Genomic DNA, 20,064 nt, shown 5'->3' on the forward strand with positions numbered 1-20,064 from the left:
CCCGAGATATGCACATGGACAGAAGTAGAAGTCCACAACTTACCGCCAACTTTCATAGCTAATCTACTAGTCTACTATCGATAAGATGAAACAGACCAGAAGAATCCAAGACCCACTCATCTACTTCCAGTTGCAATATACTACTCCGTAGTAAGTAGTCGGCAAGCTTGGACATGGTCACCGACCACTAGGTGGCCCTCACAGTACGGAGTACTAGTTACTACGTACTTACTACCCCATCGGAGGTCCCTTGGAATGTGCGCAGCAGCCGAAAGAAAGAGAGAGAGGGTGTGACTCACTCACTCGCTCAGTCTCCGGCCCCTCCGGTTATTTTTCTCGAAGCCTTACCGGTCTAGATGATTTCCTAATTAGGACAGCATCCGTGCTTGTGCTTCCTCATCATCATCCTTTTTGATGACTTGGTGTTTCAGGACTGACCCCGTTGGGAAGTTATATGTGTATTGATGTCATGGGTTTCTTACTATGTAGCCTTACTATCTATGTATTCTATCTTATTGGTATGATAGATGTACTCCGTAGTAAGTAAGAATTGATGCCACGTTTCACAGGAATATACCATTTGACTTGTGGTGCATACGTAACTATAATCAAGGACAGAAGACAAAGTAATACTCCCACTGCTATACAGTCATATCGGGTACGCATGGAATAAAAAATAAGAAAAAAAAAAAGGCAAAAGACTCACTCGTAAGCATGTCATAACTACATACTACTTACTATTCAGGGCCGCAAGCAGTGGTGCCCGCTATTCGCGACAATCGCGTGGAACGTGAAATGCAAAAGAAGACAGAATAAAAAGCAATTAACTTGCCCTACATATGCCTGCTAGCTGCTACTGCTGATGCAATGCATGAACTTTGCCGGTGTTCAGATCATTCTCATGCAACCAAGCGAAGGGGGGCCAGAAGGAAGCAGATTTGCATCCGATAATCGATTCATTCACAGTATGGCAAATCAGCAGTGAACAACAAAGACAAGGGGAAAGCAAAACCCAATCGGATACGAGCCAAAAAGATAACTTGAAACAATACCAGGAGAAGCAGCTCTCATTTCTTGTACTTCTCTGATTGGCTAAGGCGAGAGAAGGGGGCGAATCCTTATGATGATTTGGAATTGCAGCAAAGCAGAGGCGAGATCAGAGGCGAAAACATGTACGGTGTGCAGATGTGCGGGTGAAAAAAGTTGGGTGTGGGTATGGAAAATCTGACCGTTATTCAACCCGGGGTCCTGGATAGGATCAGACCGGGGGAAAAGGGGGATGGGGGTGGGTGGTCAGCGGCAGACAGACACGTGAATGCAGGCGACAAGTCTAAATCTGATTTCTCTTTTTTTTTTTTTTCAAAATTTGCTATCAGAAGGAAGAGGAGCAAGCATCTCGGGCCTGCCGTGACTGGAGACCTCCATTCCGGGTAATCGCTCGTCTCTTCCATGCGATGACGATGCCGAGTGGCCATTCTGGCGGTGTACACCAGCGCCGGGTCCAATTGAAAGAGACGACGAGAAGCGACCGGTGGAGTTGCTGCTAATGGAACGGAAATTAAGAACTTCGCCTCTTTTGAAGAATAATCAGCGCATGCGGGCCTGGCTATCTAGGGGAATGGCCGTCAGCAATGGGTTGAGTTGAAGTTTTTGGCTCTTACACGGTATGGGATTGGACGGTGCTGGTGGTGGCTCTACCAAAACCACCACCGCAGCATTACCCAGAAGCCATTGGCTTACGGTCGATCGACGATAGGCTTATTCAGAGGGAATGCATAAATTGTGAGAGCATTGAAAGAATTAGGGGAGCTCTCGGGTCAGTGGGCCGGTCAGTCTCGTTCTCGAAGATTGGCTTTCTCGGACTCGGTTGCATGATACCATTGTTGCCCAACGAGGCTGCTGATCGTATAAATTTAGTAGTTTGCATTACGAAGCCGGAAGAGGAGAGCAATGTATTGAGGGAATTCTGGTTGTTTAGTGACTTGCAGTGGAGAATGGAGGTAGGATAGGATAGTAAGAATAGTATCTACTCTTCAGACTGGAATAGTTACTGCTAGGCACCAGAGTTGTAGTTGGAAGTCAGTCAGTCAGTCAGTTCAGTTCCAACAAAACAAGCACAAGTCACGTTTCCCGGCCTGATCTACGGCATTCCACCAATCAGCAGCGGGCTGGGCATCCAAAGGAACAAAAGAGCCCTGGCTGATTACTACTTAGTAGTACTCACCACTACGAGTAGATAGTGAGTATACTATCATCTGCGGAATCATCTCCAGTTCGGTCTGCAACTGCAGGACCTCCATCATGGAACAAAAGTAATTAAACATAGTGGACCCCGTCGACCATTCTCGAAGACTCTGCCTATCGGATCCCACTTGCATCTTCCCCAGAAAGCTAAACGAGGGGCACTTCATCGGGTAGATACAGAGTAACCAAGTAACTAAGTGACTACTAACTTAACTACTAACTACTAAAGATGCAAAATATCGGTGTTGAAGGAATGTCGGTCATTGGGCCATTCCCGTCTCAACTGGTCCATCAGAGCCAATTGGCGGTGATGCTTGTCATCAGGCACAGACTGACTGACTGCACTGGTCCGTGATCTGATCGCCTTTCTTCGTCCTTTTTTTTTTTCTTTTTCCTCTGCCTTATCCCTTCATCCTAACTAGTTAGTCACCTAGTTAGTTAGTTACTTCATTAGTAGACAGTAACTAAGATGTTCCCCATGCATACATCCAGACTACGGCTTGTGGCATGTGGCGGTAGGTCGCTAAGGGGCCCCCCCTCCCCTCACCACCCCCGGAAACAAACATCGTGCCACTGAGAGACCCCAAGGAGCATTTGTCAATCATCGCCTAAGCAAGGTCCCCCTGCCGGTAGTAGTAGTAGTAGTTAGTAGTACGGACGGAGCAAATATCATGCTTACAGATATGTACATGTATGTAGTCTGTACGTGTGTAGGAGGATTGATGATAGGTGCCATGACATCCGAACCCCGAACCAAACCAGGGCAGTAATAACAAGCCACGAGGGCATGAGAGAAGTCGGGGACTAGCAGAAAACATGAAACAAGACCCCCAGGACAGGTGTTTCAACTCGACTTGCTTAGATTTACTCAACATGCCTGGCTGGCAGCTTCTCTTTGGGTGTTCCGCGGTCCGCAATCTCCGCATCAGCACGGTTCAAGGCATGAGCATGGACATGGCATGGCATGGCGGGTGTCGCGTCTCATCGGCCCTGATCGCTCTCTCCCAACCGGGACAAAGAACGCCCGTGCCATCCCGGAACACGCGGTAAGTCAGAGTTGGGTTAGGTAGAAAGAAAGAAAGGGAAAAAAAAAAGACAAAAAAGAGGAACTGGGAATAGGAAAAAGCAGCGTGGCTCGCCTTGGTCCATGCGAACCATATGGGTAAAGCAGCCATTGACATGACGAGGATTTTGCAGTGCACCAGCCAGAGACCAGGTACCCTCCCCCTTAGCTGGTTATCTTCACCGTTAGTCGCTAGACTAAAGAGCTAGCTTGCATTGCATTGCATCGGACGCGGATCCACGCTGTGGGGGTCGTCGGCTTTGATCGTCTTCGACCTGACTTCCTGTCAAGTTGGGGGTGTATGAGTATGACTCACACGTCGGTCTGCCTCTCTCTCTCCCTCTCTCTGTGTGTGTCTCCCTCTCTCTGTGTGTGTCTCCCTCTCTTAGGGTCCCCATGTGAGGACACAAGGGAATGGGTACTGCCTGACGCCCCGGTCTCACCCTGGGCAGCACGTGTGGCTAGTCTGAAGCAAAGTCTGCAGCAGGGCAGTAAGTGAGACGTACTATTAGCATACAGTGAACAGAAAACAGAAAAGAAAATAATGATATTCATCTTCCATTGTTATGCTACCTATGGGTTGTCTCAAGACACAACGTCATCATGTAGCGCTACACTTACCATCCCATAGATGTTATCCAATATCGTCAATTAGAGTCGTATACACATCGTTTGCGAGTAAATAACATGCTGAGCGCGTATGGGTATCTTCGTCTGCGACTGGAACACGACAATCCATAAGGCATCAAACTTTCAAGGCAGGCATTAATTGGCCACTATGTAATGAAATATTTCCCTCTTATTCTTGATTTCTTTCTTTCTGCTTTATTTGCATTTTCTTTCCTTTTGCCATTGCCCGTTTCTTATTCTCTCTTACGGGGTATCCGTAAATCCAAGCCAACTGTCAATTACAGACTGTAGTAAGGTTAGTGGGTATGAATGATTAGAGACGGATGTAGTCCTGTTGTTGCGACACCTCGCCAGTATCTGACTCGCCCGCGATGAGTTGTGGCTCATCCTCGTCGAGATCGTCCGAATCGACGTCATCCGTGTCAATCTCATCGTACTCTTCTTCCTCGCTAGATGCATCAGACTCCTCCGCGTCGGCCATAGCATCCGTCTTGGAAGCGGCGTTTTTCCGGATCTGTCCGGCCCGATCAACATGGGGAAGGCGGCAGCGCTTCTTGTTGCAAACGCCCTCATCGGCATAGTCTGGGCATTCGTGAACGTGTCGTTGGTCGCATTCGGCACCTTTCTCGCAGTATCCTAAGACCGCAAAGTCCCTGCACACAGGAGCGCCCGGGGTCACGCGAACATGGGCATAACGGCATTCTGGGTTGGAACAGCGCCCTCGCAGAAAATGCACGCAGGCAGGGGATCTGTGGGGCGAAGGCTCATGAGAGAGGTCACAACTTATACCTGCATTGCATTGACCAGTCTGAAGGAAGTCCTTGCACATTGCAACCTTGTTCGGGTCGTGAATATAGGGGCATGTTGGTCCCTTGTAGCAGCTGCCTAAACGTTTGAAGATCCTGATCAGCATGATCCCGCAGAAGATGAAACAATAAGGAGATGAGGGGGCAAGGGCCACTCAGGGCCTAGTGTAGGGAAAGCATTGGTACCCGTCGTAGTAAATCGCTGGCAAAGCGCGTCCTTCTTCTTGACCGTCATTGGTTTTCTATAATTGAAGTAAGCTTCCAAACTCGCCACATGGACAACACAACCGCCACCTTTTTGATGTAACAGCACCCAAACGGTGGAGATTTCCGTTCTTGCTCCGGACAAAAGCGACGCCTGCCACTGTCACTCGTTTTGGCGTAGCGTTGGCAGTATTCGGATTATCTAACATCGGTAAGCTAGTTCGCGTGACCAGAGCATCTACAGCGCACGCACCAGACATTCGGATCAGCTTGCCACCACCACGCGACACCCGGAATGGTATGTCGTTGACGAAGACCTGGTACTCCGCTGACGGGTCGGCAGTAGTTGATACCTGAGGAGCCGCGAAGCCCGTAGGATGCACTCTGCCAACACCCTGTGCATAACTCATAACTCTAGCCTGCTCGACCTGTGCTCTCTTTTGCGCCTTTGCCTGGCGACTCTCCTCCATCGCCTTTGTCCTCGCTTGTGTCTCTTTGTCGAATATCGAAGTGTTGATGAGCTGCATATGACGATCGCGTTTCACAACCCATTCATTTGGTGTTGCAGATCGCGCCTCACCATCTGTATCGGTTCCCGTGCCAGCTGGAGTAGCCGATCCAGGTGTACCTGATGTTGCGTTGTTGAGGATGAGGGTACGGTGGCGATGGGGAGCTACATGACGTCCTCGTGCGTAGTGTCGTCCACGATAAGGCGCCCACCCGCGGCCTCGGTAAGGAACATGTCGTGAGACGTGTTGGCCTGGAGCTATTTCACTACTGTATGGGGACTCGGGCTGAGACTGTTGGGTTTTGTGTCTATTGATCTGGCCTGGGTGAGGTTAGATACTGGCACGGTTACCGATAGCTAGAATGCGCTTACCAGCAAGCTGGCTGATTTTGGCCATCAGATCCTGATCTTCTGTCATTTTAACCTGAGTAGGCGGCCAGTAGCCACGTTAGCAATTCACTCAAGCTAGAATCTTTCTTTTATACTGTGTAGTTGAATGGCAGACGCCGCTGAGTTGTAAGTGATGAGCTTGTGTTGATGATGCGGGTGATGAAATGACGAACGCGGTGTGTGGCGGCCGATGGTCACGTGCTCGGCGCTTTGTATGGATGTCATTGTTGGCTACGGCCTGGCATTGACTACGTTATGAGGTTTTCTACTTCAAACACAAAAATACTCCATGAATGAAGCCATTCAGCCGATGATATTGCCTCTGGAATATGCGTGTTAGATGTCGGGCCTGCCATCTAAGCGCTTATGGATATACTATCTAAACAGCTTGTATCAAATCACCCAAACCCCCAAGAAACGCCATAGCCCTTATGCTACATGAGATCTGTATCCTTAGACAACGTTCTCGAACTGTCCTTCGTCATTATCGGTCATCATGCCGGAAGGTGTGGCCTCTTCTTCAGAGCCTTCATCAAAGTTATAGTCAAGTCCCGGGGCGAGTTCGTCCTTAGCATCGCTGTACATCGCATTGGCGTAGTTGCTTTCCCTCGCCTCGGGCTTCAGCTCCCAGGTCATAGCGAAGTCACCGGCTTTGACCAAATGCGCAATCATTTCCAGTGTTTGTTTGAGATAAGCCTCGGGCTGTCGCAGTCTCGCCTTGAGGGTCTTAAACGGCCAGTACTTGTATTCCCTGAAGCACTGGTAGATAAGATCCAACAGCTCGTTCTGAGGCATACGCGTAGTCTTGTTCTCCTGCGCCTTGAGCTTGGCTGGCCTTGTTGCTTGCTGTAACAAAGGGTTTAGTAAGTGAAGTAGGACGGGTGATAATGGTAAAGGTATACTTACCACAAAGGCACCCTTCTCTCCAGGCAATGCATTCCGCGGCTGGAGCAGCTTGCCCGGAATCTTATCGATGAATACCGTCTCACGCTTCGGTTTGAGTGCCTCCAGAGCCTTCTTCTCCGACAGTCGCCGGAATTCCTCATTCTCAACGGGAAGGCAGTTGAACTCTTCACTCACGCTCCCCACCAAAGCCGTTTGTTCTGTTGCAATGTAAGCAAAACCTCCTTTGTCGCAGTAACAAGTGGCACATACTCGGTACAGTTTTCCTGACGTACGGCTCCCATTTCTTCTTGCGCTCCTTCTTCCTCATATCCCGCTTCATCGACTCGTAGAGTGCCGAACGCCTCTCGCCGAAAACCACCATCCGATTCTCATGACCCGGGAGGTCCCTCTCGGTGAAAAGGTATGTATTTTGCGTCAAGTGTGAAACATTCTCTGCAGTTATCGTTTGCCGTTGCAGAAGGTAATCTTTAGGGATTTCGCGATTGTCTTCTCGTGCGTTTAGGCGCAAACTGACCTGCAAGAGTCCACGAATGTTAGTCCGTGCGTAACACAAAACCGAGGTCCCTCGACAAAGTTCATCGCACTTGGAGACATACCCGTTTGAGATCATTCTGTGTACCCTCAATCCTCATTGTCCCAATCTGAATTTCCTCGTCGTCATCACCGGCGCTGTTTGACAGATGCGCCCAATGTTCCCATAGTGACCGGGGAAGCCGTGAAAGCCAAACGCTTTGGTTTGCAGCCGAAAAGTCTAGATCTCCCGCATCCTCATACAAATCTTCGTCGTCGATATCAGCGAGCACTGTATCCTTGCTGTCGGGGTCTTCTTTGATGTATGGATCGGGTTTGATGTATGGGGTTTGGGAATCGGGCTCCTGTTTGACTTGGGGGACCATGGCGCCACACAGCCTGATATTGGCGCGGAAGAAGGGTTGACGAGTAGCCCAACTTTCAGATAATAGCAAAGCGACCGTACCTGAGGTGTAAATGAACGACGAATCAAGGCGTTATATGAACTCAAGAGAAACCGTCAGTGACGTACGCGATGTTGAAGCTTCGAATGGGGAAGATGCGTCGCCGCGAGCAAGAAAGCCGCCGCCCGAGCGGGTCGTCAAAGGCGGTGGCGGCAAGTTGCGCTTTGAATAGGAAAACATTAACACAATTGCAGTTCATCACACTGTCTCAGCGTGCTAGCCTTTAAACATTAACATTGATCTACTGGTTATTTGGATCATTTGCTGATTCTACTGGAGACAGGCGTTTCAACTCAGCCCACGAATACTTGAAAATCCATTCCTGAGGCGGAAACCCCCTTCGATAGGAATATCTTGCGGATGATATGCAAGACGTAGTCTCAGTATTCCATGAAGTTACAGAGTGTTTAAGCATCAGACAGGAATTCTCCATATATCTGCCCTTGTCAATAGTCAAACCACTTGCAAATCTCTACAGTAGATGCACCGCATTGAGTGCGGTGCTTGTAGTCCCTTATCGATAAGCCCCCTCCAGCTTCACCTCTCCATCGGCATCCACGCCGTGTTCCTGACGTACACCACCTCATCAACCCCTCTGCTCATCAACATCACTTCCACCCGCAATTACTACCCATTCTGAGAGCCATACTCTACATCAATCTCGTATTCAATCTCTAGCCACATCGCTAACTCACCCATGGCCTCCCAAAAAATCACCTCCGCCCTCGCGGAGATCGAATCCTCCGCGAATCCCCAAAACAAGCTGCAGCTCTACAACAACCTCCTCAGCGACATCGTATCGACATCCACAGAACCCCAGATCTCCAAAGACCTAATCTACTTCCTTGATTCCGTCCTCAGCGAAGACATCAGCATCGTCGCCGCCCGCCCCATCCTCGACTCCTTCATCGCCGTCCTCCGCAAACTCACCCAAGAAACTCAGATTAGCGTCGGTCAACACGCCATCACCCTCCTTCAATCCCGCTCCACCTCCGTCGAGGAACAAGACGCGCAGATCCGTGAGCTCCTCGCAGATGCCTACGAAGCCGAAGGCCAGTACACCGACGCCGCGAAAGCCCTGCAGGGCATCCACATCGACAGTTCACAGCGGCTAGTCTCCGATGCAGCCAAGGTGCGACTATGGATCCGGATCGTGAGATACTACCTCGAGGAGGACGATACCACGAGCGCGGAAGCGTTCTTGAACCGTATCAAAAACCTGCCGAGTAAGATTGAAGATCATGAGTTGAAGCTGCATTTCAAATTATCTCAGGCTCGTATTTTGGATGCTCGTCGACGCTTCCTCGATGCTAGTCAAGAATACTTCAATGTTAGTCTTGCGGCGGGTGTGGATGAAATGGATCGGTTGCAGGCCTTGGCGGCTGCTATTCGGTGCGCGGTGCTCGCTCCGGCTGGACCGCAGCGGTCTCGGATCCTGGCTACGCTGTATAAGGATGATCGGTCAACGTCGGTGGATGAGTTTGCTATTCTGGAGAAAATGTTCCTGGATCGGTTGCTGAATCCGGAGGAGGTGGCTGCGTTTGCGCAGCGGTTGGCGCCACATCAGTTGGCCGTGACGGCGGATGGATCTACGGTGCTTGATAAGGCTGTTGTTGAGCATAATCTGGTTGCGGCGAGTAAGCTCTACGAGAATATTACGACTGATGCGTTGGGCGCGATTCTGGGGCTTCAGGGGAGCGGGGACTTTACGGCGGGGGAGAAGGCGGAGGATTATGCGGCGAGGATGGTGGAGCAGGGTCGATTGAAGGGCAGTATCGATCAAATTGATGGGATAATATACTTCGATGGAGGCAATGCAACTACAGGACAGCACATCCGGCAGTGGGATGCTGGAGTACAGGGCTTGGCTGAAGACGTGGAGAGGGTGGCTACCAGCATCACCAATGCGTTTCCGGTGAGTACTATCATTCAGTGCTATCGTGGTTTACCGTGCTAACATAACAGTAGGAATTCGCAGCTGGACAGCCAGCAGTGCATTGAGGGTATGAAATGATACACCATGAATCGGCAATTAGCTAGCGACATGTTTGGTTTCACAGGCGTAACGAAAATAAGATGCGCAGAATACATGATACATGTGGGTAATGGTCATTAGAAGCGTATGTCATATCGAGCGTCGAATGTGTGTAGGTGAAGATAAGGAGGTGTATCCTGTATCGAGGGCGATACCCCGATGATCATGGAAAGTGGCCATGTCTCAAGCCAAAGGGGCACCAAGTCTGTGCATCCACGGAGTATCCCAAGTTGCCCCCGAAGTCTATGCAGAGTGAGGAACCTCATCTGCTGTGTCAGGTAGCAGTATATGCATGGACAGGGATCCAGCGATGTGCTATATAGCCACACTGCTATCTAGGCAGTGTGCGACGCCGCTATGCGGATATTTTCGCACCATATCAGGCGCGATTCATAGAATCGAAGCACAGAAGTGATGTCAAGCATCGCGACATCATCACTCTTAACGGAGCTTCCCACCACAAGGGCATCAAGCCCAGTTGGCGTATAAGCTGAGACGAAACATGAAAGCACGTAGACCAATGCTCTCAGTGCTCACAGCCAACCTCATCTAAAGTACCGCGGCAGATCATCTTGCCTGACATCAATCTCCGTGCGAACAGTAATATCCAGCCAGCTAGTATCATTACTCTTCGCACTAGACGGCAAAACCACCTCGGACGAATTCGACCTCGTCGCGACACCATCTTCCATCTTGATAGTCTCCCCAGTGGAAGAAGGCTTGCGACCCGTAGCCACAAAGTTCGAAGTGCTAACATCCGTATTTCCATAATACGGCGCCTCATTCCGGTACTTATTATAGTTATTGCTCGAGAGCTTCCCTCTCGGGAATAGACCTCGGATAGTAGGCAGACAAGAGCAGATCAGCCCGATAGAGGGCTCGATGTGCGTCCATAGGGTTGCCTGGTAGACAGTGTATGTCATATCGGATTCGTTGATCCAGAAGAGAACCACAACGCGGAAGATACTCGCGAAGCAGACGAACCCACCGAGGGCGAAGACGCCGTTGATCGCGAGTTTGTCTTGCCAGGAGCGGTGGAGTCCCCAGATCATGGGGATGGGAAGGGCGAGGAGGACGAAGTCCATGATGACGTTGAAGATCTGGTTGGCGACGATTAGGGTGTAGCCGTCGATGCATTGGCCGTCGACGCTTTGGTCCCAGTAGGCTCGTAGGGGCCGGCATTGGAGGGCGCAGGCGAGGAAGACGCCGAGACCCCAGAGGATTATGAGGGCGTTGATGCCGAAGGAGGTCCATTGGAAGGTTCGGGTGGTGAAGATGCGGCGGTAGAAGCAGACGATGGAGACTTTGATGGTTGGGCAGAGGGCGAAGTAGGTGAATTGGTTGGCGAGGAAGATCTGGATGGGGGGTTTAGTTGATGATGAACATGGGATGTGGATGTCAAAGGGTTAATGAGTACCTTGTAGAAGTTCATCATGGTCTCGTTGCTCAAGGTGTGTTGGTGAGAACCGTTGCCGCCGATGGTAACCCCTTTGGTTGATTGTTAGCAAGATTATATAGATTCCATTGCTGATAGACTCTCTGGGACAACTCACAGAGAGACAGTTCAATGAGCATGCCAATTAGGAGGAGCATGCATACCAAGCAAAGGTAGTCGTCCACCCCGAAATGTACTTTGCGTTTGAATCGGGCCACTATGCGTAAGATGACTGCTAAGAATGAGAGACTAACAAGCACCGTAACGATGCTTATCATTTCAACTCCCCTCGATGTGGGAGCCATGTTGGACAGTGTATTACTGGGAAGAACGGTTTTAGGACAGGTAGAATAAGTATGAACGAGTGTTTGATTGAGCGAGAATGAGCGATATGATGCCTGTGATGGTGACGCTCTCGTCTGACGGATTATGTATCGAATTCGTAGCCCATTTGGACAGGTACATATGAAAGATAGGTCCTGATAATGGTCGTTCGAGTGAGACGAGGGGTGCGCTGAGATATAACGAAGGAAACCCCGAGTATATGCCGTAACGTGAGCTATGTAGACTGGGGAAAAGAAGACAGAACTACAAAATAAGATGGAAGCTTATTGAATATGTATCGAGTGGACCAGGGGCATCCCCTCGAACGCTCGATCGCAAGGAAAAGTGGGAGATCTAGATATGGGTCCCTTTTTCCGTATGAGGATACTCAGCGCGTCCATAGAGCAAGGAGCCAAGGGACCCTCATCTTGCGAGCTTAAAATCAAGCCCTCTCATTTGCGGGTGTTTCTTCATCTGCACAATCCACAAACTGAGATTTTTGGGTCGTTTGAAACGCGATGGGAAACTATGCACCAGTGCACGTTCATAGTCTCCATGGTGTGCGAAGCAAAATGTGGAGCCAGTCGTATGACTTGCCCCAATGTGCCCACTTTGATATTGAAGCCTTGAAGGACAGACCACCCTCGTGGCAAGGAACGAGCCATCCTTAAACTTGCAGTCGGTAACACTGGTAGGCTGACTAGTATAGGTATTCCGGTTGGCGACGTAAGTAGTCACTATCGCGGTTCCCGAGTTGTGCTTCAATTTCACTTCATCAGCGTTGTGCGAAGTATTTTTCAGCGTAATATCAATTAATATAAACCTCAATCCACCCTTCAGCTAGTTCATCCCGCACTTTGCACCAAAGTATCTGGATCTCGGGATCCACAGCCTAGGAAACCCTGGCTCTAAATGTATTAAATGTGGCGAGCATACGCAATTGTTGGTGATAACGGCAATGTTTCACTTTCCATCATGTTGGCACCAGATGGGTCAGGGACTCCCAGGTTTGGGGTATTTCAGAAGTTTATTTCCCTACTATTGGATTGGAAGATCTGCAATGACTTCTTCAACCGACAATCTGCAGCAGGGAACTAGCTGTTCAGGGCGATCTTGCGTTCAATTGCACTCACGGATACGTGCGTAATCGGGGTGTCGGCAGAAGCGGATCAGGCGATGGCCAAGGAGGACTGCGGTGGGTATAGGAAGAGCCTATCGGGAACCCGAAGGAATTCAGATGGGTATTTTCAGCTCCGTGCTCCTTGAAACTGGAGTTCTGTGGTCTCAACTCCTCCAATCATGGACGACCCTGCATATTCGCAGTCATTGAGAAATTTTCTCACATCGCAGTAAGCGGCCGGACTGTCCCAGTAGGCCCACCGCCCTGAATGAGGTGGTACTCACGACTCGCATTGAGGCATGCTGGAGCACACACCGGTCATCTTTCAGAATAGCTATCAAGGTGTTGCCATCCATTTCAGCAACGTATGGATATGTCCCTAACTTTCCTCCCTTTCAGCTTTCTTCCCGCTTCTCTTTCCGTTCCATGTCTGTTTGATCCATATGCTTCTATTAGCCGAACCACGGTTGGCTTCCCTGATCGACAGCCGGCGGTTCCCAAAAGGGCCGAGCGTTACCTAAACTCAACGATCAACCTCGGTGGTTCGGCGGAAGGGTACGTGGAAGGCAACAGTATGGAAGTCTTTCACGTCAGCGAGCACATGGCTTGGACTGCATAAAGTTGCGGCTATTCAAATAGTATCCTCAATGGTTTTCTGAAGTGGATTGGAGGGCCACATTGACTGGCCCAGTGCTAACAAGGTTCAATCCCTGTCCATGTGCAGCCCGCATGCATAACATTGATCGACTTTAAATGTAGTGAGACGAATCTTAGTATTATTATTTAGCTGTCTACTTTTCATATCGGGGAACTAGTCAGCCATTGTAGTAAGATATTAGGGGTATGGAGTAGGGGGTGATAAGTAGTAGTAACTAGTGAACTTCATTTGCCGTGACCTGGTTCCGTAGAGTACAACCCCTGTTTGAGAATCCGTCTCCTTCCCAGTTTATATCCTTCGCCATCACTGAAAATAGAGACTTGCTCAATGTAGCAAGTTTCACTTGCGTATGGAAATATTATTGACTTTAAGGAGAATGCAAGGATGGGATCAATGCTCAGACAGTTCACACGTGGATGGAGAGATACTCCCCGCCGAGCTGGAAAAGGTGGGGACGTGTTTGGAGAGTTGGCTTTGTTTGTGTAATTAATTGACTGACTGGCTCCTCGGCTGACTCCCACCAGATGCAGGGCCTGCAATCGTGGTTCAGTCCCTGGATTTACATTCTACCTATTAATTCCGATTGATAACCCCTGGTGGGATACCTCTACTGTCTGAACACATACTGTCTATCCTTTGCTTCTATACCCACCCCTATTCTATTGAAACCTACCATGGCTGCACCTCCCCGCCCTTCGGTGATCCCCTTGATCATCAACGGTCAAGAGGAATGCCCGGGATCTACCTTTGACGTGATTAGCCCCTACACCAACCAGACCTGTTGGACAACAGCATCAGCCTCGGCTCAGGATGCGATCCGCGCAGTTGAGGCCGCAGAGGCAGCTTTTTCCTCCTGGTCGCAAACAAAACCCACAGTCCGGCGGGATATCCTGCTGAAGGCAGCTGATATTTTGGAGAGCCGCCTCGAGCAGAATGCCGAATATATGAGAACTGAGATGGGCGCAGATGTGGGTGCCTCACAGCATTTTATCGTTCCACTCGGGATCCGCATGTTGAGGGATATCGCGGGGCGTATCACTTCCATTTGCGGTAGCGTCCCCGTTGTCGAAGAGGAGGGTCAGAGTGCCATGATTTACAAGGAGCCCATGGGGGTGATCCTCGGGATTGTGCCTTGGTATGTCCGACACAACTCTGGAGGATGCATACATGTGAACTTGTCCGACTGACCTAGCAGGAATGCTCCCTATGTGTTTGGAGTCCGTTCTGCAGCCTGTGCACTGGCGGCGGGCAATACGACCATCCTGAAATCCTCAGAGCTCTCTCCCTGCTCATACTGGGCACTTGCACGCGCCTTTCATGATGCAGGTCTACCTGCTGGTTGTCTGAACTTGGTATCGTGCCGACCCCAGGATGCCCCCGAGGTGGTTAATGCTATGATTGAGCACCCAGCCGTGCGCAAGATCAACTTCACAGGCAGCACAGCCGTAGGCAGGAAGATCGCGGGCACTTGCGGCCAGAATCTCAAGCCATGTTTGATGGAATTGGGAGGCAAGAACAGCGCCATCGTCTGTGCGGACGCGGATATCAAGACTGCTGTGAAGGGAGTGCTTGGGGGCGCTTATCTGAACGTATGTAGCTCGCATTCACGGTCTTTGCCACCCTATTCTTGCTCTGATGACTGATGTTGAATAGTCTGGCCAAATCTGTATGGCAACGGATCGCATTCTTGTTCACTCCTCTATTGCACCCGTCTTCATTGACGCGCTGAAGGAGGCACTCACATCCAGCTCGGACCCTACGTCTCCGCCTCCGACTTTGGTGAACGTGGCTTCTAAAGCGCGAGTCAGCAAACTCGTCAAGGATGCGTTAGAAGGTGGAGCTCACTTGATCCACGGATCAGTAGACCAGGACTCCGCTCAATCAAACAATGGTGTTCGGATGGCGCCTGTGCTCCTGGGTGGTGTCAATGAAAACATGACCGCTTGGCAGGAAGAGGCTTTCGCCTCCTTGGCAGCATGTATGATTGTTGAGAGCGATGAAGAGGCAATTAAGATTGCCAATGGTAGTGGCTATGGTTTGTCCGCGGCTGTCTTCACCGAAGATCTGCGCAAGGGCCTGGCGATGGCGCGCAAGATCCAGTCAGGGTAAGCCATCACTCTATACGTCTGTGTCTCCTAAGAACTGAAGAGCTAACTGATATTTTACAGTGCTGTCCACATCAATAGTATGACCATCCATGACGAAGCTGTCCTGCCCCACGGTGGAGTCAAGAACAGTGGATGGGGCCGGTTCAATGCATCCCAAGGACTGGAGGAATTCCTAGTTACCAAGAGTGTGACGTGGATGGATTAGCTGAAATTGCAGAGCATTCCTGTACATACAAAATGACATCTAGTTAGCATGAAAACATAATGACATTTGCTGCCTGAAGGTACTATTACATGGAAAATATAAGCTATATTTCCAATTGCATCTACCAGATTCCTAACAATCCTTCAAGATACTGTACTCTACTGGTATAGCCGCCTGGCAATCTGACATAGACTATGCTTGCCATTGTAAATAATTCGAGCGTGAACTTCTCTCATCTGGGTTCTACTCTTTTGCATGCAAGCTTACCTCTTGACAGGTGAATAGGTAGTCTGACTGAACTGATATACGAGGCGACCAATGAGTATTACAAGTACTCCCTGGGTGGCCTCTGATCATGTGCCACACTGCCAAAGGGTCTGCTTTGTGAACCGCAAATTCAACACAAAACCTCAGTAGCCAAGCACTGGCAAATACAGCACCGGACGGAATACAATAGCAATTTGTGAACGATGGCCCTCTCACTTTCTGTCTTTGCTTACCTTGCTAACCATCTGTTGTTGATCACTAAATGTTTCGCAGATTATTCCATCATGTGCGCATATGAAGAACTACGTTGTCATCATCCTCTACCGTCGGTCACGATTATGCAGAAAGTACGCTCTTGGGCTGATGTCACTTTGCTAAAACTAGCTTCGATCACATTCGTTGAGTAACTACGAAGCTACCCTTTAGATCAATCGACCCAATTGAGACTTCCACATGTCAATTGCTGGTGGCGCCTGGGAATGGTTCATCTTTGAAGTGCAAACTCGGTCTAAGTATTCTTTACCTATCCAACCTGATATGTCCGAGAGTGCTGGAAACTGAAATAAATATTTCGTACAGATGCTCCATTGTTGGTTAGTAGTACACCATCAGGATACCACAAGCTGGAACAGGCTCAGGATAACCGAATATTGCGGTTGCCGCCGAAGTTCTATTCCACTGATGAACATTCAACAAGCATTATAGGACAGGTCTTCCCGAAAGCACCAATACATCTTCGACTCTACGCAATCACGAAGAATGTGCAAGCATTAAGCACATATCGTGAAGATGATGAGAACAACCATCTCACGCCGTGGAAGGAATCCTCCCTGCCAACACACCCTAGTCTTGGTGGAAATGATCAGGTTTCTCCCTGGTTAGCTCGCCCCTCGTCGGGTTCCAAGATCTTGACGAAGGACAGATATGAGACGCGCCGATTTACCATCCTCCCTCACTCTAGATCAAGAGCTGGGTGCGGCGGAACATGAATATCGATGTCAGTGTGGCTGAGATTGCCAAATCGCGAACTGTTGGGGGCTGGCGCTTATGACAGTAGATCGCGCATTACAAGGCTAAGCTTGAGAAATCTGGATGTTGAATAGCGAAGAGATAGCAAAGGTGCCTATCTAGGTAAGAGGACTACCGTATGTGGACTAGGTAGCTGGTCAGGCTATGGTCAATTCGCTTCTTCGTGGCAGTGCATCTAGATTGTTATGAATAGCTACTAGTACTGCGTTAACCAACTAGCTAACTAATTAGTTAGTTTCATCACTCTAAGAATAGTTAAATACATCGTCTCACCCACTCCTTTCCCTGTCCAGTTTCTTTTCGTGAGTACCACTTCTCAGATCGCCTTATAAAAAACACCCTCTGCAACTTCTCCACTAATATACTTCCTTGTTCCCACCATGCCTCCAAGCACGGAGCTAAAAGGCACCGCTACTAATAGTGGGGACCGCAACGCAACTTTAAACGCCGAGGCACGGCTAGAGGCTACACCAGCTACTAATAACCCCACGGTCGCAGATGCAGACGCAGACGCGGCCAGGAAAAGACGACGGGAGAAGAAGCGACAAGCGAGACGGAGGAGAGAAGAAGCAAGCTACATATTAGAGGATCTGCAATCCGGAGAGCGAACACTGTACCTGCATGAGGTACCGCGGGTCAAAGCCAGCCACTGCAAGGCGTGGGACTGCGCGATAGAGAGACGCACTCATGAGAAAAATATCAGATCCCATTATCGCTTTGCGCTAAAGGGTGGCCAGAATACATATGGAGGAGGTAATTGCATATCCATCCCCTTAGAATATAAACCAACTGTGTGTGGTGGCTGCTAAATACTATTCGTTCGTTCGTCCCCAGAACTCACCGAGTACTACCACATCACCTGTATCGAGCACCTCATCCCCAATCTCGGAGAGCTCGTCGGAAACGGGCATTTGAAACTAGGGGGCTGGGTCTCCGCGCCTGTGGATTGCTCTATCTCCATCGAATCCTCCACCCAGGCTATCAAAGACTGGTTCGAATATGGCGGCCGCACGTTTGATATACAGTGTTACGAGAAGTTCAAGGCCGAGCACGAGGAGTGGAGCGGTGATTTCAGTCTCCGTAGTATCGAGCATCAGCTTGGGCATGGAAAAAGAGGATCTCTTCGGGATGACTGCTATTTCTGTGAGGGAGGGCCGGCAAGGCCCAGAGAGCCCGTGAAGAGTGATTATTTCCCTGCGGAACCGACGGCTATCTCGCTGAGTCGGTTGTTGGCGGTTGTTAGCGATGAGCCGCATATTGATAAGTGGTGGCGCTGGAGACGGGTGCAGGAGAGGCCTTCATAGTGAGACTGTGCACTGGAATGGGAGGATTACTGCGAGTTATCACGGTGCCAGTCTACCCAGAAGTGCTCAGTATTCGAGCCATAGCACCTAGGAAGTTGGTCTCAAAGTGCCACGCCCCTTTCCCTACTTACTGTCCATCGATAATCCCTCCTTGTGTATGTCTATACGTCAGCAATGCTCTCTAAATTTATAGAGCTAAGAATTGATGATCACTTTTGCCCCGTACCCTACAGCGCAGCGGTGGTCATTTCAGGCAGTTGGCTGCAAAGCTGATGGTCAGGTCATAACGAGCCACAGAAGAACCATACTATTAGCTAGCCAGCTAGCTAGCTAGCTCCACTGTGCCAGATCAAACTGACAAAACCATACAATCATAAATAATTCCAGATTTTACTCCGTGCAAAGAGCAAACCCGAAAATATCCTTCGGTGTATCTAGCTGTCAATCACCCCGAGAGTTCCTCAAGCACAGAGAGCTATTGATTGATCTCTCGGGCTATCTTTTCCCGAACACTTCACACACTCTCGCCCGTCGCTCATTCCGTACTGACCAGTCACATACATACATACATACGACGCTAAAAAAACGAATCTCAGATTTAATATGCTTAGCTAGTTAGTAGTAATATTTAGTAGACTGTAAATAAAAGGCATCATCTCACCCTGCAGAATGCATCGAGTGCAGACAGTGAATGAATGGAGGACGGACGGCAATCGAACCTTCCCAAAAAGGCAAGTTCAATAAACGAACTGATCTACGTCATGTAGTGAGCGTCGGAATTCAATCACGGCATGCTGATTGGTGGGAATGCCAGGTGGTGGTCAATTGCCGGGGAAGGGGGTCAGGTGACGTGGGGGGATTGGTATGCATGTTTGTATTGGTGTATTGTATGTATGTATTTTTATTCAAGGATTCCTCAGGCTTTAATAACTTCAGATGTTTATCTATTAGGATGCATGTTCTTCAGGGGTTTAAAGCTGTATAGTGCTGTGGTAAGTTGAGTTATGGGCTGATTCGAGGCACATAGCCGGTGATAGTGAAGATAGGGTAGGGGTCTGGTCTGGTCTGGTCTCGGTCCGAGGTAAGTAATTGAGATAGATCCGTAATTTCTGTTGTCATTCTTCAGGATCGGTCCCTGTTCTTTGTTTGTATGTACGGGGTAAGTAATTTTGAAGTTCATTCTCTGAATGAGGTATGTACTGAATAGATATGATGGGTTTTATTGATAGTATTATGTTTATTGTTGTAGTGAATATATATGTATAGTGAGACCAATAGTTAAGGGTACTACTAGTGATCTCCAGGAAGGGAGCCACATTCACATCTTATTGATAGATATGACTGTGTCTTCAGATTGCCCAAAATTGAGACGAATCTCTGAATCCGGGGTGAGAGTTTAAATCGAAGAGCATGACGTGCCCCCGCTGACTTAAGCCTACGATATCATTTGCTGAGATGCTCTGCTTGGGGGTTTCCAGGCATGTGAAAGTCTGGGATGGTTTGGTTCCTCTTGCCATTTGAGTAGGATGTCATGGGAAGAAAACTGCAGAGGTCAGCTCCCAGCTCCTGGTGACGCTCTGCATGTGATGGTCCCCTGGTCTGCTGGAATTCACTAGTATTCTGTCAATCAATGACAGGGGGAACTTGTCTATTGTTCTAGTATCTGAATAACTCTCGACTATACTATAATAGAACCCGTCATTCAGTCAGTCAGTAATAAAGCACAGGCCAGAACAGACAGACAGAAAAGGACCCATCGAATCCACCTTGACACAATAGAACATTTTGTTGATTCTCAAAAAGTAGAAATAGTCTTACCGGGAGAGGGGGGAAGGCAGTTATAGAACGGTAATC

The 20,064-nt window shown here is 49.3% G+C and overlaps 6 protein-coding genes across 6 annotated transcripts; 3 read left to right on the top strand and 3 right to left on the bottom strand.

Annotated features, from left to right (window-relative positions):
* Positions 1–3,862: 3,862 nt before the first annotated feature.
* ASPBRDRAFT_75056 (CCCH zinc finger protein) lies at positions 3,863–5,975 on the bottom strand. Its single transcript, XM_067629264.1, has 4 exons — positions 5,828–5,975; positions 5,038–5,776; positions 4,930–4,985; positions 3,863–4,897 (listed from the first exon to the last, which is right to left on the bottom strand). Exons 1-4 carry the CDS (start codon positions 5,871–5,873, stop codon positions 4,251–4,253), a joined length of 1,488 nt encoding a protein of 495 aa, XP_067478939.1. The 5' UTR covers positions 5,874–5,975; the 3' UTR covers positions 3,863–4,250.
* Positions 5,976–6,130: 155 nt separating this feature from the next.
* On the bottom strand, positions 6,131–7,813 carry ASPBRDRAFT_152237 (transcription factor IIF subunit TFG2). Its single transcript, XM_067619339.1, has 4 exons — positions 7,348–7,813; positions 7,001–7,265; positions 6,752–6,948; positions 6,131–6,691 (listed from the first exon to the last, which is right to left on the bottom strand). The coding sequence occupies exons 1-4, from the start codon at positions 7,645–7,647 to the stop codon at positions 6,299–6,301; spliced, it is 1,155 nt and encodes a 384-aa protein (XP_067478940.1). The 5' UTR covers positions 7,648–7,813; the 3' UTR covers positions 6,131–6,298.
* Positions 7,814–8,422: 609 nt separating this feature from the next.
* Positions 8,423–9,726, top strand: ASPBRDRAFT_195852 (uncharacterized protein; the record flags this gene model as incomplete). Its single annotated transcript, XM_067620911.1, has 2 exons — positions 8,423–9,640; positions 9,694–9,726. The coding sequence occupies 2 exons, from the start codon at positions 8,423–8,425 to the stop codon at positions 9,724–9,726; spliced, it is 1,251 nt and encodes a 416-aa protein (XP_067478941.1).
* A 579-nt stretch (positions 9,727–10,305) lies between these two features.
* ASPBRDRAFT_30097 (uncharacterized protein) lies at positions 10,306–11,500 on the bottom strand (the record flags this gene model as incomplete). The annotated part of the gene is made up of 3 exons (XM_067622731.1): positions 10,306–11,115; positions 11,178–11,248; positions 11,314–11,500. The coding sequence occupies 3 exons, from the start codon at positions 11,498–11,500 to the stop codon at positions 10,306–10,308; spliced, it is 1,068 nt and encodes a 355-aa protein (XP_067478942.1).
* Positions 11,501–13,649: 2,149 nt separating this feature from the next.
* ASPBRDRAFT_152246 (aldehyde dehydrogenase) lies at positions 13,650–15,703 on the top strand. The gene is made up of 4 exons (XM_067619340.1): positions 13,650–14,432; positions 14,493–14,886; positions 14,951–15,402; positions 15,466–15,703. Exons 1-4 carry the CDS (start codon positions 13,972–13,974, stop codon positions 15,608–15,610), a joined length of 1,452 nt encoding a protein of 483 aa, XP_067478943.1. The 5' UTR covers positions 13,650–13,971; the 3' UTR covers positions 15,611–15,703.
* Positions 15,704–17,210: 1,507 nt separating this feature from the next.
* Positions 17,211–18,591, top strand: ASPBRDRAFT_43078 (uncharacterized protein). Its single transcript, XM_067624918.1, has 2 exons — positions 17,211–17,659; positions 17,741–18,591. Exons 1-2 carry the CDS (start codon positions 17,287–17,289, stop codon positions 18,208–18,210), a joined length of 843 nt encoding a protein of 280 aa, XP_067478944.1. The 5' UTR covers positions 17,211–17,286; the 3' UTR covers positions 18,211–18,591.
* The last annotated feature ends 1,473 nt before the right edge of the window (positions 18,592–20,064 follow it).

The sequence above is a fragment of the Aspergillus brasiliensis genome (genome assembly GCF_001889945.1).
Source record: "Aspergillus brasiliensis CBS 101740 unplaced genomic scaffold ASPBRscaffold_6, whole genome shotgun sequence".
NCBI classification, from domain to species: Eukaryota; Fungi; Ascomycota; class Eurotiomycetes; order Eurotiales; family Aspergillaceae; genus Aspergillus; species Aspergillus brasiliensis.

Excerpts from the sequence above, each read along its gene's own strand:
- ASPBRDRAFT_75056 (XM_067629264.1), bottom strand. The coding sequence starts at position 5,873 with ATGACAGAAGATCAGGATCTGATGGCCAAAATCAGCCAGCTTGCTG. Across the intron at positions 5,777-5,827 it reads CAAAATCAGCCAGCTTGCTG|GCCAGATCAATAGACACAAA; the intron begins GTAAGCGCATTC and ends AACCTCACCCAG. Across the intron at positions 4,898-4,929 it reads CCAGCGATTTACTACGACGG|TGGCCCTTGCCCCCTCATCT; the intron begins GTACCAATGCTT and ends CTAGGCCCTGAG.
- ASPBRDRAFT_152237 (XM_067619339.1), bottom strand. The coding sequence starts at position 7,647 with ATGGTCCCCCAAGTCAAACAGGAGCCCGATTCCCAAACCCCATACATC. Across the intron at positions 6,949-7,000 it reads CGTCAGGAAAACTGTACCGA|AACAAACGGCTTTGGTGGGG; the intron begins GTATGTGCCACT and ends ACATTGCAACAG. Across the intron at positions 6,692-6,751 it reads GAGAGAAGGGTGCCTTTGTG|CAAGCAACAAGGCCAGCCAA; the intron begins GTAAGTATACCT and ends CCTTTGTTACAG.
- ASPBRDRAFT_152246 (XM_067619340.1), top strand. The coding sequence starts at position 13,972 with ATGGCTGCACCTCCCCGCCCTTCGGTGATCCCCTTGATCATCAACGGT. Across the intron at positions 14,433-14,492 it reads ATCCTCGGGATTGTGCCTTG|GAATGCTCCCTATGTGTTTG; the intron begins GTATGTCCGACA and ends CTGACCTAGCAG. Across the intron at positions 14,887-14,950 it reads TTGGGGGCGCTTATCTGAAC|TCTGGCCAAATCTGTATGGC; the intron begins GTATGTAGCTCG and ends GATGTTGAATAG.
- ASPBRDRAFT_43078 (XM_067624918.1), top strand. The coding sequence starts at position 17,287 with ATGCCTCCAAGCACGGAGCTAAAAGGCACCGCTACTAATAGTGGGGAC. Across the intron at positions 17,660-17,740 it reads CCAGAATACATATGGAGGAG|AACTCACCGAGTACTACCAC; the intron begins GTAATTGCATAT and ends GTTCGTCCCCAG.